Raw genomic sequence first — 18,132 nt, 5'->3', positions numbered from 1 at the left:
ATATCAGCAAGAGAAAAACCAAGAACCATATGATCCCCTCATTAGATGCAGAGAAAGCATTTGACAAAATACAGCATCCATTCCTGATCAAAACTCTTCAGAGTGTAGGGATAGAGGGAACTTTCCTCAACATCTTAAAAGCCATCTACAAAAAGCCCACAGCAAATATCATTCTCAATGGGGAAGCACTGGGAGCCTTTCCCCTAAGATCAGGAACAAGACGGGGATGTCCACTCTCACCACTGCTGTTCAACATAGTATTGGAAGTCCTAGCCTCAGCAATCAGACAACAAAAAGACATTAAAGGCATTCAAATTGGCAAAGAAAAAGTCAAACTCTCCCTCTTCGCCGATGACATGATACTCTACATAGAAAACCCAAAAGCCTCCATGCCAAGATTGCTAGAACTCATACAGCAATTTGGTAGCGTAGCAGGATACAAAATCAATGCCCAGGAATCAGTGGCATTTCTATACACTAACAATGAGACCGAAGAAAGAGAAATTAAGGAGTCAATCCCATTTACAATTGCACCCAAAAGCATAAGATACCTAGGAATAAACCTAACCAAAGAGGGAAAGGATCTATACCCTAAAAACTATAGAACACTTCTGAAAGAAATTGAGGAAGACACAAAGAGATGGAAAAATATTCCATGCTCATGGATTGGCAGAATTAATATTGTGAAAATGTCAATGTTACCCAGGCAATGTACACGTTTAATGCAATCCCTATTAAAATACCATGGACTTTCTTCAGAGAGTTAGAACAAATTATTTTAAGATTTGTGTGGAATCAGAAAAGACCCCGAATAGCCAGGGGAATTTTAAAAAAGGAAACCATAGCTGGGGGCATCACAATGCCAGATTTCAGGTTGTACTTCAAAGCTGTGGTCATCAAGACAGTGTGGTACTGGCACAAAAACAGACACAGAGATCAATGGAACAGAATAGAGAGCCCAGAAGTGGACCCTGAACTTTATGGTCAACTAATATTTGATAAAGGAGGAAAGACTATCCATTGGAAGAAAGACAGTCTCTTCAATAAATGGTGCTGGGAAAATTGGACATCCACATGCAGAAGAATGAAACTAGACCACTCCCTTTCACCATACACAAAGATAAACTCAAAATGGATGAAAGATCTAAATGTGAGACAAGATTCCATCAAAATCCTAGAGGAGAACACAGGCAACACCCTTTTTGAACTCGGCCACAGTAACTTCTTGCAAGATACATCCACGAAGGCAAAAGAAACAAAAGCAAAAATGAACTATTGGGACTTCATCAAGATAAGAAGCTTTTGCACAGCAAAGGATACAGTCAACAAAACTAAAAGACAACCTACAGAATGGGAGAAGGTATTTGCAAATGACGTATCAGATAAAGGGCTAGTTTCCAAGATCTATAAAGAACTTATTAAACTCAACACCAAAGAAACAATCCAATCATGAAATGGGCAAAAGACATGAAGAGACTTCTCACAGAGGAAGACATAGACATGGCCAACACGCACATGAGAAAATGCTCTGCATCACTTGCCATCAGGGAAATACAAATCAAAACCACAATGAGATACCACCTCACACCAGTGAGAATGGGGAAAATTAATAAGGCAGGAAACCACAAGTGTTGGAGAGGATGCGGAGAAAGGGGAACCCTCTTGCAGTGTTGGTGGGAATGTGAACTGGTGCAGCCACTCTGGAAAACTGTGTGGAGGTTCCTCAAACAGTTAAAAATATACCTGCCCTACGACCCAGCAATTGCACTGTTGGGGATTTACCCCAAAGATACAGATGCAGTGAAACGCCGGGACACCTGCACCCCGATGTTTATAGCAGCAATGTCCACAATAGCCAAACTGTGGAAGGAGCCTCGGTGTCCATCGAAAGATGAATGGATAAAGAAGATGTGGTTTATGTATACAATGGAATATTACTCCGCCATTAGAAATGACAAATACCCACCATTTGCTTCAACATGGATGGAACTGGAGGGTATTATGCTGAGTTAAGTAAGTCAATCGGAGAAGGACAAACATTATATGTTCTCATTCATTTGGGGAATATAAATAATAGTGAAAGGGAATATAAGGGAAGGGAGAAGAAATGTGTGGGAAATATCAGAAAGGGAGACAGAACATAAAGACTCCTAACTCTGGGTAATGAACTAGGGGTGGTGGAAGGGGAGGAGGGCTGGGGGTGGGGGTGAATGGGTGACAGGCACTGAGGGGGACACTTGACGGGATGAGCACTGGGTGTTATTCTGTATGTTGGTAAATTGAACACCAATAAAAAATTAATTTATTAAAAGAAAGAAAATTTAAAAAAAGAAAAAAACATATTATGAGCAAATAAATGCCAACAAATTAGGCACTCTGAAATAGATGGATGCATTCCTGGAAACCACCAAAATTGAAACAGGAAGAAATAGAAAATCTGAAGAGACATATAACCAGCAAGGAAATTGAAGGAGCAATGAGAAACCTCCCAAAAAGCAAGAGTCCAGGGCCAGATGGCTTCCCCAGGGAATTCTAACGAACATTTAAAGAAATAATATGTATTGTTCAGATGCTATTTCCAAAAATAGAAATGGAAGGAAAACATCCAAACTCATTCTATGAGGCCAGCATTACCTTGATCCCATAACCAGACAAAGATCTCATGTTCCTGATGACATGGTTGCCAAAACACTCAACAAGATACTAGCCAATAGGATCCAATAGTACATTAAAATGATTATTCACCAAGAGCGAGTGAAATTTATTCCTGGGCTTCAAGGGTGGTTCAACATTCACAAATCAATGTATGATATACCACATTAATAAAAGGACAAGAATCATATGATCCTCTCAGCTGATGTAGAAAAAGCATTTGACAAAGTACAGCATCCTTTCTTGATTAAAACTCTTCAAAGTGTAGGGATAGAGGGAACATAGTATCATAAAAGCCATCACTAAAAGCCCACAGTGAATATCATTCTCAATGGGGGAAAACAGAGTTTTTCCCCTAAGGTCAGGACCATGACAGGGATGCCCATTCTCACTAGTGTTATTCAACATAGTACTAGAAGTACTAGCCTCAGCAATCAGACAACAAAAAGAAATAAAAATTCAAATCAGCAGAGAAGTCAAACTCTCACTCTTTGTAGATAACATGATACTTTACAAGGAAAATCCAAAAGACTCTATCCCAAAATTGCTAGAATTCATACAGTAATTCAGCAATGTGGCAGGATATAAAATCAATGCACAGGAATAAGTTGCATTCCTATACACTGAGACTGAAGAAAGAGAAATTAAGGAATCAATCCTATTTACAATTGCACTGAAAATTCATAATATACCTAGGAATATGCCTAACCAAAGAGGTAAAGGATCTGTACACTAAAAACTATAGAACACCTATGGAAGAAATTGAGGAAGATACAAAGAAATGGAAAAACATTCCATGCTCATGGATTGGAAGAATAAATATTATTTAAATGTCTAAGCTACCAAGATCAATCTATACATTTAATGCAACCCCTATTAAAATACCATCAACATTTTTCACAGAGCTGGAACAAATATTCCTAAAATTTGTATGGAACCAAAAAAAAAAACCCCAAATAGCCAGAGGAAGGTTAAAAAGAAAACCAAAACTGGTGGCATCGCAATGCCAGACTTCAAGCTCTATTACAAAGCTGTGATCATCAAGACTGCATGGTACTAGTGCACAAAAAGACACAGAGATCAATGGATCAGAATTAGAGAACCCAGAAATGGACCCTCAACTCTATGGTCAACTAATCTTTAATAAAGCAGTAAAAAGTATCCAGTGGGAAAAAGACAGTCTCTTCAATAAATGGTGCTGGGAAAATTGGACAGCCACATGTAGAAGAATGAAACTGGACCACTTTCTTACACCATACAAAAATAAACTCAAAATGGATGAAAGACCTAAATGTGAGACAGGAATTTTTCAGAATCCTAGAGGAGAATGCAGGCAGTAACCTCTTTGCTCTCGGTTGCAGTAACTTCCTGTTAGACACGTCTCCAAAAGCAAGGGAAACGAAGGCAAAAATGAGCTCTTGGGACTTGATCAAAAAAAGCTTCTGCACAGCAAAGGAAACGGTCAACAAAACTTAGAGGCAACCTACGGAATGGGAGAAGATATTTGCAAATGACATATCAGAGAAATGACTAGTATCCAAAATCCACAAAGAATTTATCAAAGTCAACACCCAAAAAACAAATAATCTAGTAAAGAAATGGGCAGAGGACATGAACATATATTTCTCCAAAGAAGACATACAATGGGCAACAGACACATGAAAAAATGTTCCACATCACTTGTCATCAGGGAAATACAAATCAAAACCAGAATGAGATACCACTTTACACCAGTCAGAATGGTTAATAGGACAGGAAACAACAAATGTTGGTCAAGTTGTAGAGAAAAGGGGACCTTCTTACTACTGCTGGTGGGAATGCAAGCTGGTGCAGCCACTCTGGAAAACAGCATGAAGGTTCCTCAAGAAGTTAATAATAGAGCTACCCTATGACCCAGCAATTACACTACTAGGGATTTACCCCAAAGATACAAATGTAGTGATCCAATGGGCACCTGCACCCCAATGTTCATAGCAGCAATGTCCACAATAGCCAAACTGTGGAAAGAGCTGAGAGGTTCATCAACATATGAATGGATATGGGATCCCTGGGTGGCGCAGAGGTTTAGCGCCTGCCTTTGGCCCAGGGCGCGATCCTGGAGACCTGGGATCGAATCCCATGTCGGGCTCCCGGTGCATGGAGCCTGCTTCTCCCTCTGCCTATGTCTCTCCCTCTCTCTCTCCCTCTGTGTGTGTGTGACTATCATAAATAAATAAAAATTTAAAAAAATAAAAAATAAAAAAAAATAAAAAAAAAAAACATATGAATGGATAAAAGAGATGTGGTGTATACACATGATGGAATATTACTCAGCCATCACAAAGGATAAATACTTACCATTTTACATCGACATGGATGGAACAGGAGCGAAATAAGTCAATCAGAGAAAGACAATCATCATATGGTTTCACTCATATGTGGAATATAAGAAACAGCACAGGAGTCACAGGGGAAGGGAAGGGAATCTACCATTCAGGGAAAACCGAATGGGTAGTCATTAGAGAGGGAGAAAAATCATGAGAGACTCCCAACTATAGGAGACACACTGAGGGTTGCTGAATGGGAGGTAGCTGGGGAATGGGGTAATTGGCTGAGAAGGAGGATAGGTGATGTAATGAGCACTGAGTATTATACAGAACTGATAAATTCTTGAACACTATATATGAAACTAATGATGTACTCTATGTTGGCTAATTGAATTTAAATTTTAAAAAAAGAATTTGGGGTGCCAGAAGCAAATTTGTGATCTTAGTGAGTAAGAATACATTTGGGAATGAGGAACCAAAAGTCTGGGTCTAATCAGCTTCTTCTTTGATATGACTGCTGACGGGGTGGATCCACCCAATGTATTAATTTGTGCTTTAGTGTCAGTATTTCTCCTAGGATGGTTTTGTCTATCACATTATGCTGGAAAAGTGAATGTTGGTGGCATTTTGTTTTGCTTATTTGTTTATTTGAACTCATTATTCTTAGGAAATATCCACTAAATTATAATATTATGAACTTTAAAAAGGCTCTGTGAAACAAACTCAACCCTATTTTGAGGTGTTTTTTTTCCAACTTGTGCTAGATTCTGTTGTAAACAGAATATTGTAAATATTTTTAAGAATTTTTGTATCAATATTAATAAGTAAATTCATTTAGGTTTTTTGTTCTCTCGGTTTTTTTTTTTTTTAAGATTTTATCTATTTATTTGAGAGAGAGAGAGTGCACAAGAGAGCATGAGCTGGGGGAGAGGCAGACGGAGAGAGAGAGAGAGGCAGACTCTGCTGAACAGGGAGCTCAAGGTAGGGCTCAATCTCAGGACCCAGGGACCATGACCCTAGCTGATGACAGCTGTTTAGCCAACTGAGCCACCCAGGTGTCTCTCATTTATAGTTTTTATTTTTGTGCACTGTCATAGTTTAACATTGATATTATACTTACTTCACTAAAAGAATACTGTTGGAATTACTGCTCTTGAACCATTTATTTAGGATTAGAATTCTCTCTCTTTTTTTCCTTTAAAGTCTTTATTGCATTGCCCTAAATATCTGTACCTGGAGCTTTTACTGGGGTAGCTCTTTTACAATTTTTCCTGTTTCTTCGTTGGAAATATTCTATACAAATAGTCCACCTCTTTTTTTTTTAAAGATTTTATTGATTTATTCATGAGAGACACAGAGAGAGAGGCAGAGACATAGGTAGTGAGAAAGAAGCAGGCTCCCCACAGGGAGCCCAATGTGGGACTTGATCCCATATCCCAGAATCATGCCTTGAGCCATAGGCAGACACTCAACCACTGAGCCACCCAGGCATCCCACAAATAGTCTACTTCTACAGGGATTGGTTTTGGTAAACTTTTCAAGACAATTCATTTAATCCAAATTTTCAAGTGTATTTTTATAAAATTGAACAAAGTAATCTATAATTTTCCCCTGTTCATGTATTAATTTTGTCCTTGTCATTTTTTATTTTCTCTACTTTTTCTTGATTAGGTTTGTCAGTGGTTTATTTTACTGAAATTTCTTAAAGCTTTTGAATTTATTCTATTTTTCCATTTTCTAACTCTTTAATTTCTGCTTTTATTTTTATGACCTGTGATTCATTGTATTGTTCTTTTCACTTAATCTTGGTTTCATTCTTTCCTTTAATCAATTTAAGCAATTAAGTCCATGAATTCTCTGCTGAGTACTGCCTTAGCTATATCCCATGACTTTTGATATATGATTTTTAATTATAATTCTTCTAGAAATTTTTCATGTTTGTTTTTCTCTCTGATCAAGAAAGACACAGTTTCTTTAAGTTTCTATGTGGAAAAGTATTTCTCTTTCCTGATTTTTTTTTATTGTTATCTGGCTTGTTCCATTATGGTCAGAGAATAGTATTTATATCATTTCTACTTTTAGGAACTTATTGGGGCTCTTTGTACCATAGTATGTAGTCCATTTTCATTAATGTTTTGCTGGAATTTGAAAAGATGTATTCTCTACTTTTAATGAAGAAGTCTTTTTTCTTTTTTTTTTTTGTTCATGATAGTCACACAGAGAGAGAGAGGCAGAGACACAGGCAGAGGGAGAAGCAGGCTCCATGCACCGGGAGCCCGACGTGGGATTCGATTCCGGGTCTCCAGGATCGCGCCCTGGGCTAAAGGCAGGCGCCAAACCGCTGCGCCACCCAGGGATCCTGAAGAAGTCTTAATATAGATCCATGAGATCTAATTTTATACTGTTGGAATATCTTCTGTGATCATACTTATTTTTGTTCACTGAGAAAAGCAAATTAAAGTCACCTAATATTAGTACATTTCTGAATGTTTTCCTTGTATCTCCCTTAATTTCAGGTTAATGAGAGTTACTTATGTGCTGTCTGAACTTAAATGCACATCTCTTATGCTCTTATATACTCATTATGAATTTTACATTTTACATTAAAAAGTGCCTTCTTGTCTCACTCAATTTTTTCCGTTTGAATTTCACCTGTTATAACAATGGTGTTGTTACCTCTGTTTCTTTCTTGTTTGCATTCTTTTGTTATGCCTTTCCCATGATTTTATTTTTTGAATAAACAAATGAAACTTTCTGAGTCACTCTTAGGTGTGTTTTTTGTATATTACAAACAGTAGTTTTTCTTTCAATCTAATCTAAAATGATTTTTATTTTATATATCAGTTAAGCCCATTTGCAATTTTAGCAAAGATATTCAGTGTAATTTGTGATTTGTAAGTGATACTATTTTCTGTTAAATATACCATTTATATGAGTTTTTTTTTTTTTTAGAAAATCTTTCATTGTGCCTCGTGTTTTCTAAATTGCAGTTTTTCAGATATTTTAAAAGGTGTATATTTTGGGATTGTCCTGATAATTTTATTCTTCATTTAGTTTCCTCTTTCTTTAGTTTCTGTTAGTTATGAACATCATAAAATTGACAGCTTAAATCCTCTCCTTTTCCATTTTTTTGTGTTTACCTTTGTACTCTTAATGTGTTCTAAATGCTAATACTTGGCTTATCCATTTTGTGAGATAATTTTAGACTCCCGGATAATTATAGACAAAGTCACCAATAGGTTTATCCTACATCCTTACTCATTTTTCCATTTAATCTGTAATTATTGAGAAATAAGTTTGTTTGTCAATTTCTTCTTATAATTCCATCTATATTTTCCTACCTATTTTGTATGTATATTTTGTGCTATTTTTTGCTACGTGTAAACTGATCTGTTTTAATATAATGTTCTAGTAACTTCTTAACATTATTCAATGATCATCTTTCTACTAATTCTTTTGATGTTAGACTACATTTCTAGGTATCAAAGTAACTACAAACATTGTCTTCTGTTGGTGTTGATTGTTTATATCTTATTGCATGTTTTGATTTTAACCTTTTCCTGTCTTTAGGTTTTCTTTGTGATTAATGGGAAGTGTGTAACTGGACTTTGTGATCCCCTTACTGACTGCTTCACCTTCAGTGATACATGGTTATTGCCACCCACAAGTCAATGATCCTCCTCCTGACATCAGAAGGTCAGAAGGTCAGTAGTCTAATGCTAGGTCACCATGCTCACATCATTTGCCTCACTTCATCTCATCACATAGTCATTTTATCATCTCACATCATCATAAGAAGGGTGAGCACAGTAGATGAGATATTTTGAGAGACAGAAGCAATATATAACCTTTATTACAGTATATTGTTATATTTGTTCTCTTTTATTTTTAGTTACTGTTGTTAATCTCTTATTGTGCCTAATTTTTAAATTAAACATTATCATAGGTGTGTCCATAAAGGGGAAAGCAAAGTATACATAGGGTTCAGTTACTATCTGTGGTTTCAGGCATCCATTGGGAGGTCTTGGAACATATTCCCCACAGATAAGAGCAGGACAACTGTATTGGTAATCCAATCTGAAAACCTCTTTTAACTTCAAATTTAATCTATTTATTGGGATTACTAAATTTTCTGGATTTGCTTCTACTAATACTGTGTTTTCTATTTTGTTATGCTCTTTCTTTGCTTCCTTTTTTTCTCCATCACATATTAAATTGATTACATTTTTAAGTATTCTCTATTTTCCTCTTACAGGCATAGTAATTTTAAATTTTAATTATATTAGTTAAGAGTTACCCTTACATTTAAAACTTTTTTAAATTTAAATTCCATTTAATTAACATATACTGCATTATTAGTTTCAGAGGTAGAATTTAGTGATTCACCAGTTGCATATAACACTCAGCACTCATCATATCAAGTGGCCTCCTTACTACTCATCACCCAATTACCTCATCCCCCCACCCATCTCCCTCCAGTGACCCTCAGTTCATCTCCTATAGTTAAGACTCTTATGACTTGCCTCCCTCTCTGTTTTCATTCTATTTTATTTTTCCCTTCTTTCTCCTATGATCCTGTTTTGTTTCTTAAATTCCACTTGAGTGAAATCCTGTTGTATTTGTCTTTCTCTGACTGACTTATTTCGCTTAGCATAATACCATCTAGTTGCATCCATGTCGTTGCAGATGGCAAGATTTTGTTCTTTTGATGGCTGAGTAGTATTCCATTATATATATGCCACCTCTTCTTTATCCATTCATCTGTCAATGGATATCTGGGCTCTTTGCATAGTTTGGCTGTTGTGGACATTGCTGCTATAAACATTCGGGTGCAAGTACCCCTTTGGATCACTATGTTTGTGTCCTTTGGGTAAATCCCTAGTAATGCAATTGCTGGGTCATAGGGTAGCTTTATTTTTACTCCTGCATTTTTAACGTCACTGCCTAAATTAGCAATATCCGAAGTTAAACTCTACCCTCCTTCCAAATAAGGCAAAGACTTAATTTTTTTTTAAGGTTTTATTTATTTACTCATGAGAGAGAGAGAGAGAGGCAGAGACACAGGCAGAGGGAGAAGCAGGCTCCATGCAGGGAGCCCAACATGGGACTCGATCCCGGGTCTCCAGGATCATATCCCTGGGCTGAAGGCGGCACTTAAACCGCTGAGCCACCTGGGCTGCCCAAGACAAAGACTTTAGAATGTTTTACTTTATCTGCCTCATTCTCATGCTGTGATCATTCCATCATGTCCTTAAATTTAATAGTCATAATTGTTGGTGATTTTTATAGACATTTTTCATTCCTCATGCATATTTTAGGCAGATGAGTTGTTGTTGCTGTTGCTTTGTATATGTGTGTGTTTCTCATCTTTGCTTCCTGTGTCCCAATTTTTCTTGCTGAATTTAGTATCCTTATGTATGTGGTAATAAAAGAAAAACAAATGACAACTATCATATGATGTCACTTTCTTTCCGTAAGATTGACAAAATCTAAAAAGTTAACACTCTGTGTTGGTGAGAATATGGGGAAACAGATAAACTTATATTGCTGGTGGAACTGTGCATGAATATAACCTCAGTAAAAGCAATTTTTCAACATATATCAATATTAGTAATGTATATACACTTGGACTCAGCAACTCCCCCTTTAAAATTTGATCCTATGGATATTCTTGCACATGTGTATTATAATGTCTATAGAAGGCATTGCTTATATTAGCTAAGGACATCCAACCGCCCAACTACCCATCAATAGGAGAAGACAAGCTAAATGAAATATGATACTTCCATAAAATAGAATACTATATAGCCATATATTTCTGAGTGTAAAAAATAAAGTTCAGAACAGTGGATCTAAGGACTTGCTCTTTGTAAAAATAGGGAACAAGAGCATATATACATATTTGCTTAAATATACATGAAATTTCCCTAGAAGGATAAACACAAGGCTTACGCATGAGTTGTGTATACAAGGGGTCTTGGTAAACCACGAGAAGGATGGGAGTGAGGGTTTCCTCTGCATACCTTTTTGTGGCTTTTGGATTTTAAATCGCATTAGTGTATTGCTTATTTGCATAAATGATATCTTTTAAAAAGAGAATAGTAGGAGAGTAAGCAGATAGAGGGAGTATAGGTAACTCTTTTGAGGAGTTTTGTAGTAAAGCTGGGCAGAGTCCATCTTTTCCAAGCTTTGTGACCCAGGCAAGTTAGTAAAAGTGCCTAAATCTCCATTTTCTCATTCTCAGAACTAATACAGTAATATCTGCCACTTAGGATTATCTTAAAGTAGGAAGATATATGTCAGGCACTTAGCATAGTACCTGAATGATTATTGTCATTAAAGTTATTACAATTCATAAGTACATAAAACTCTAGTTTCAAAACCTACTATTTGCTAGGATCATTAGATGGACACCAGACTCAATCAGATGGGTGCTTTTATTGCTCACTTGGCACCAAAAACTGGGAAGATCTTTGTTTTCCTCACTCCCTACTTCTCCAAGATTCTGACAACTATACTCTTCCTCCTCTTGAATCACAACTACCATGTGGACTACAAGTGGCTATCCGACTCAGCTAGGGCATAACGGACTTGGAATTCAACACTATTTCCACATGGGGCAAAGTAGATGGGGTGGGAGGTCATCTGGGAGTTCCAAAGAAATCCATGAGACTTTCCTAAGGTTTCCCCTCTCCATTCATATCTTCCTTTGGAATGAATAAAATATGACCTAATGGGAAAGATGACAAAGGTACATAAGGAGGAGAAGTTAAGTGGTGGACAGATGAAATGGTGTTAGATGGTAGGCAGGGTGATTACTATTATCTGTGGTTACAGGACCAGAGCACACTTGTTGGTATTTGCCTAAGTTCCACACTTTGACCTCCAGGGAACATTTTCAGAATGTATCCCTGATATAGGACATACTTAGGAATTTCCCTGAGGTAACCAACTTTCCAGACCTTAAGGTCCTGAGATTTGCCACATCTTTCTGAACTGCCCCACTGGATGTCTGGGTTTTCTTCCCAGCTCGATCACTGAGTAGCCATGCGATTTCAGTCCAGTTTCTCTTTTTGTAAAGTAAGATTTGACTGCTATGTTACTTTTAAGATGCCTTCTGGGCTTAAAGTATTAGGAGTCTATGGGTGTCATTATACTGAGGATATCAAAGAATTTTAACAGACCATCTTCCATGAGGGCAACAGTTTCCATTAGGCTGGGAGATACAGGAATTATTATTCCCATCATATACATAGAGGAAGGACGTTTGGTTGAGGGGGGAAGGAATTAGGCCAGATTTCTCTCTCTCCAAATGGGTGAGGGGATGGGATAAGTAGGTGATAGACATGAAGGAGGGCACATGATGGGATGAGCACTGAGTGTTATATAAGATTAATGAATCACTGACCTCTACCTCTGAACCTAATAATATATTATATGTTAATTAATTGAATTTAAAGTAAAAAAAAAATGAAGGAAAAGAAAAAAGTGGGTATTTCACGGTAGGTGATATTCAAGACACAAAAAGCAGACTGAAGCAAAGGTTGATCTGCATAAGAAGCTCCCTACTCTGACCCCACCCTATTCCCAAGGGTTGCCAAGCAGGAAAAAAAAAAAAAGCAAAACAGCAGAAGTTCTGGCTAGTTCGTTTGAGAACTGGAAAGTACCTGCCGTCTCTGGGAATGTGAAACTTTCTCTTTCCTAGAATAGGAACCTTCAAAGGTAAGTCCCTCCCAAAAGGCAGTAATGAACACAGCCTTGAATCTTCAGTGGTTGGCATGTGAAGGGAGGACTGAAAAGCTTTACTAATTTGTGTGGTCTACTATGAATCGAGCCCTGTGTCAGGTAGTTGATATAAAGCTTAATAAGATATATGGCCTTCCTCCCAGGAGCTCATGGTCTAGTGAAAGAACGGAGGGGTGGGAAGACAAAGAGTTTAATCCTTGAAAGAGGTAAACCCCGGAGTGATAGAAGAGCCTGGAGAGGACACTTTCTCCAGACTGAGATCAGGAAAGGCTTCCTTGAAGACCTGACCCCCTGAGTTCAGTCTTGAAGGACTTGGGGTAAATCGGAAAGGGTGGTTCAAGAAATGGCAAGCACACACCATAGGCAAAGGCACAAAGACATGAGGAGGGCAGGGAATTTACCACAGCTGGAGCTTAATGCAACAGAAAGGGTGCTGCAAGTGAGCTGCACAACCTCGTATGCTCTGAGGAAGATGTGAGCAGAAAGGAATGAAGAACACTTGAAGGATGTTACAGAAGTGACGTTGCCCTATGTGTCTGCTAGAAAGAAAAATGACTTCACAAAGAATGGCCAGAAGAGGTGAACCAATGGAGGGGAAGGCTCTTTGGAGATGAGATTGTCTAAGACTAAATGAAAGTTATAATAACAACAGAACTAGAGAGAAAGCAGTGATTTCAGAGCTATTTGCCTGATCTGATTATGGATTCGAGACTATGAACACATGATACAACATAATTTATTGGTTAAGATTGTGGACTCAGGGGTCAGGCCTAGATTCAACTCCAACTCCACCACTGTGTAACCTTGGGAAGTTATTTAATCTCTTTGAGACTCAGTTTCCTTGTCTGTAAGATGAGATAACCAATCTCACAGGGTTGAGGAAAAGGACTAAAATGTCTGAAAAGCATTCAGCATAGTTCCTATTCACATGAAAACTCTATAGACAGATGTTATTAATGTTTTATTAACACTATTAATTAGGAACCTGCTCTACCCCTCCATACCTTAGCCTCCTCCAAAATATCAGACATCAGTGTGAATGGGGAAAGACACAGAAAGGCAACCTCACAAATATTTATGTCACAATGGCTAATATCTATCTCAAAGAACACATAAGACACAAGATAGCTGGCAAAATAGTAGCTATAGCGACCTCTGGGAAATGAAACAAGGGTTAGTTTTACTTTTCTTGATGAATACGTGCTATTTACATAATAAGGAAAATATTTTTAAATAGATGTATCATGCCACAATACACTATGCAGCACCAGGGAAATGAGGCTCTTGGACACAGAAAGCACCACCACCTCTCCCCACCTCGACTGCCAGCCGTGGTAGGAGCACACGTGGTCCAAACTTCCATCATGCCCCAAGCTCCAGGAGCAACTATCCAGGGGCACAAGCCCAGGGAAACTCGGAGCACAAGCTCCTCTGGATCATGCAGATGGCCAGGAGAAGGGCCCTAGAGCCCTGGGGCCTCAGTCCTCCAGTAGCTGCTGCACCAGGCGGGAATAGAGGTCTTGCCCCTCCAAGATCTGTGCATGCTCTAGCAGCTCTCCCTCCCTGAGCACCAGGATCTGGTCAGCACTCTGCACAGTCTCCAGCCTGTGAGTGATCACCAGCACCGTTCGGTCCCCATGAGATTTCCAATCCTGCAGCTGAAGAGGGAGGATCATAATACCTCAGAGAGATAGGAACAGGGGCACCTGGGTGGCTCAGTTGGGTAAGCATCTGCCTTTGGCTCAGGTCATGATCCCGGAGTCCTGGGATCAAGCCCCAGCTCCCTGCTCAGCAGGGAATCTGCTTCTCCCTCTCCCTCTGTGCTCACCCTGCTTATGTTCTCCCTCTCACTCTTGCTCTCTCAAGTAAATAAATAAAATCTTAAAAAAAAAGAAAGAAAAGAAAGGTAAGAACAGGATGGGCACCATATCCCAATTGGGCACCATCTCTTGTAGCATCAGGTAAAGGAGGTGTGAAAGATGAAAGTCAGGAAGAGTAGATGATAGAGTCTACCCTGCACTTCTCTATCAGCTGTCCAACTGCAGGAGGCAGGTAGTAAAAGAAGCTGTGGAAGAAGGGTGTTTCCACACCCCATGTCCTCCATTCCACTCCCTGCCCCCCGGGGAAGCACAGATACCCCTCCACCAGTGATTACCCTCCACCAGTGAGCCGTTCATCTTCTCTCTGCCCAGTTCTGTGTAGGCTGATCCTTCAGGGGTGCTCCTCAGGCGCCCACTGCCCCCACCCTCCCACACCAGTACTCACGGCGGGCTCACACTGGACATCCAGGGCACTGGTGGCTTCATCCAGGATGAGGACTCGTGGGTCCCGCACGAGGGCCCGGGCAATGGCCAGGCATTGTTTCTGTCCCACAGCCAACTGGTTCCCTTTCTCCCCTACATCTGAGAAAACCGAGAAATACCTTTCCTCAGACACAAGTGGCCTCGACAGCATCCTCCCCAGGAGCAGGGACAAGTGCACACCAGCAGTTCCACTAGCACCCATCAGGAGTGCTCACAAGAGAGCAGGGGCAGGGAGGACAGGGCCTGCTAGGCTGCCCTCAGAGAGGGAACACTACTACCAATGGCTGTGAGGCTGTCAGGAACAAACCAGATGGGCAACTTGAGAACTTCTGGTGCTGGAGAAGGTGGGGAAGTCGGAGCCAAACATCGGGCAAGGAAACAGCAGATAGAGTCACAGGGACACAACCCGCGCCCCCACGAAGCAGCTCCAGGTCCTCCACTGACTGAAGTTACCTGTATATAGTCCATGTTCCATCTCCTGTATGAAGCTGGATGCGTTGGCAGCCTGGGCAGCTGCCAGCACCTTCTCGTCACTGCAGCTCTGCAGCCCGTAGGCAATGTTGTCTCTCACAGAACCTGAGAACAGCACAGGCTCCTGCCCGACTGAAGCCACCTGTGCAGAGGAGATGGGAGCATGGGACTGCGCATCAACCCCCGTGGCAGGGATCCCCTTCTCCTCTTGGCCTACCTCTCTCAGAGTGGACTCCTTGGGTTTCTTCCCACTGACCCCCCCTTCCCATGCTCTCTGCACACGCTTCTTCCCTCCTTTCTTCTATCCCTCCTCCTCCTCTATGACCACCCACCTGTCGGTGCAGGTAGCCATGCTCATACTGCCAGAGGGGCTTCCCATCCAGCAGCAGCTGCCCCTTGGTGGGCTGGTACAGATTCTGCAGCAGGGCAGCCACGGTGCTCTTCCCAGACCCATTGGGCCCCACCAGCACCGTCATCTGGCCAGGACGAAGGGTGAAGGTCAGCCCCTGGAAAGGCCAGGAAAGGGTTAGAGGCTTACCTCAGTTCCCTACCCTTCTCTCTCTGTCAAAGGTAAGATCAACTTCTCAGAGGCCTTGCTGCCTGAGAGCCACGGGTCCACATTCCCTCCTTGTAGCCCCTTTCAGGCACCTTGAGGACAGACTGGTCAGGGCAGTTGGGATATGCAAAGGAGACATCCTGAAATTCCACCAGGCCCTGCAGAGTGGGAGGGGCCAGCGTCCCCGGAGGATGCAGGTTTGGCTTTCGTTCCAAGTACTGAAACACCTTCTCAGCAGCCCCTATGTTGCTGAGCATATCCCCACACATGTACACCAGGGTCTGGAAAAGAGAATTGAAGGAGTCAGCTAATCAAATGTTGCTTCACCAGAAACCAACTCCCCAGCTTTCACACACTCCCAGGCCACACTCTGCCCAAGCCAGGCTTCTCCTTCCCTCATCCAAAAAGGATTGCCTACTTTAAATGTGCAATTGGTTTTTTTTTTGTTTTTTATGATAGTCACAGAGAGAGAGAGAGAGAGGCAGAGACATAGGCAGAGGGAGAAGCAGGCTCCATGCACCGGGAGCCCGACGTGGGATTCGATCCCGGGTCTCCAGGATCGCGCCCTGGGCCAAAGGCAGGCGCCAAACCCCTGCACCACCCAGGGATCCCTTAAATGTGCAATTTGGATGGAATATAAAGGCAACTCAATACCCCAGTATGCCAATTTGCAACACAAAGGATAGAGAGGTCCATACTCCTGTTCAGCGCTCCTTCTATCCCCAGACCTTCCAATTACTGTTCTGTATTACTTGTGCACAGTAAGTTCTGTTTTGCCTAACTAGACAGGGAGCTCCTTAAAACCAGGCACTGTGGGCAGCCCCGGTGGTTTAGCGGTTTAGCGCTGCCTTCTGCTCCAGGGGTGATCCTGGACACCAGGGATCGAGTCCCACATCGGGCTCTCTGCATGGAGCCTGCTTCTCCCTCTGCCTGTGTCTCTACCTCTCTCTCTCTGTTTCTGTGTCTCTAATAAATAAATAAAATCTTAAAAAAAACAAAAACAAAAACAGGCACTGTGCCCACCTCATCTTTGCAGCCAACAGAGTACCTAGCACAGTTCTCCATACATAAAAGACATCTCACAAATATCTAGGAAAATTATAAAATAAAGACCAAGATGAAGTAACTATTTTTGAAATCTGGTAAATATAGGGAAAAAACTAAATGCTATTCCACCTTTCCTACTCAGACTGTACCACTGGTTTACCAAAGAGTGGATGAAGAGAAGTCTCCTTTCCTGGATAGATGTATTCCAGCGAATAAATGGAGGAATGGTAAAGTGTCCTGTCTTGCAACCCCTAATAATGGATCTAGGCAATGAACATTGATGGCTGATGCTACCACAGACATACATGAGAGAGATAAAGTGTAATATATGCAGTGCATAAATGTATACATATGTTACATGTATCAGACAAGTGGAAATATAAACACTGTATTTGATAAATTTTAGGAATTACTGTTTTGAACTTTTTTGGTGTGATAAGGGCTTCATGGCTATATTTTTTAAATGTTTATGTTTTAGAGACATGTATGTACCAAGGCTTTTATAGATAAAACTGTATCTTGAATTTGCTTCAAAATAATATGGGTAGGGGTACAGTTGAAATAGATTGGCCATGAGTTGATAATTTTAAAGCAGGTGATGGGTACATGCAGGCTTATTATAGGTTTTCTGGTCTTTTTGCATATGTTTGAAGTTCTCCATAACACAATCAGTTGGGATTTTGTTTCATTTGTATTATATTTTTAAGGGGAGCAAATAAAGCTCAAGGCTCACCAGAGAGAAAAATGGGGGAAAAAAGAGTATGCCCAGGCTCCTGACTCACCTGCACATAATGGCCCAAGTCCTCCTGGTAGAGCAGAAAGGAGAGCAGCCCACCTTGGGTGAGGTCCCCAGCCTGGATCTGCTGCCGTCCACAATTCAGCATCAACACGTGCATGCCCAAGTGCAGCATCTGGAGGGCAAAAAGAAAGGCACTGAAAGAGTCTGCATTCTTTGCCTTCTCCACTCCTACCACACTGAGCAGCAGGGTCCCCAGGACGCCCTGAAGTTTCCCATCACTCCCCCTGCCCCACACTGGGTCCTCCTGCCAGC

General features: G+C 40.6%; 1 protein-coding gene across 18 annotated transcripts in view; it reads right to left on the bottom strand.

Moving 5' to 3' along the window:
• The window catches only part of LOC140637243 (HLA class II histocompatibility antigen, DO beta chain-like), a 40,578-nt gene that overhangs the window by 17,144 nt on the left and 5,302 nt on the right, over window positions 1–18,132 (bottom strand). For 17 of the 18 annotated variants that reach the window (XR_012034475.1, XR_012034476.1, XR_012034477.1 and 14 more), the window contains 5 exons: window positions 17,864–17,992; window positions 16,127–16,315; window positions 15,811–15,984; window positions 15,461–15,620; window positions 14,970–15,106 (listed from right to left, as the gene is read on the bottom strand). Coding sequence is in view for 13 of the 18 variants with exons in the window: in XM_072833531.1 (XP_072689632.1) it covers window positions 14,970–15,106; window positions 15,461–15,620; window positions 15,811–15,984; window positions 16,127–16,315; window positions 17,864–17,992 (789 nt within the window). In the remaining 5 variants the exon portion in view is untranslated. Of the gene's footprint in view, window positions 1–13,650; window positions 14,363–14,969; window positions 15,107–15,460; window positions 15,621–15,810; window positions 15,985–16,126; window positions 16,316–17,863; window positions 17,993–18,132 lie in introns of those variants that run through there. The other variant, XM_072833537.1, reaches the window with a different exon arrangement.

Source organism: Canis lupus, chromosome 7 (assembly GCF_048164855.1).
Source record: "Canis lupus baileyi chromosome 7, mCanLup2.hap1, whole genome shotgun sequence".
NCBI lineage: Eukaryota > Metazoa > Chordata > Mammalia > Carnivora > Canidae > Canis > Canis lupus.
The sequence above is the reverse complement of the archived record's forward strand: the minus strand, read 5'-3'. Positions and strand labels throughout refer to the sequence as shown.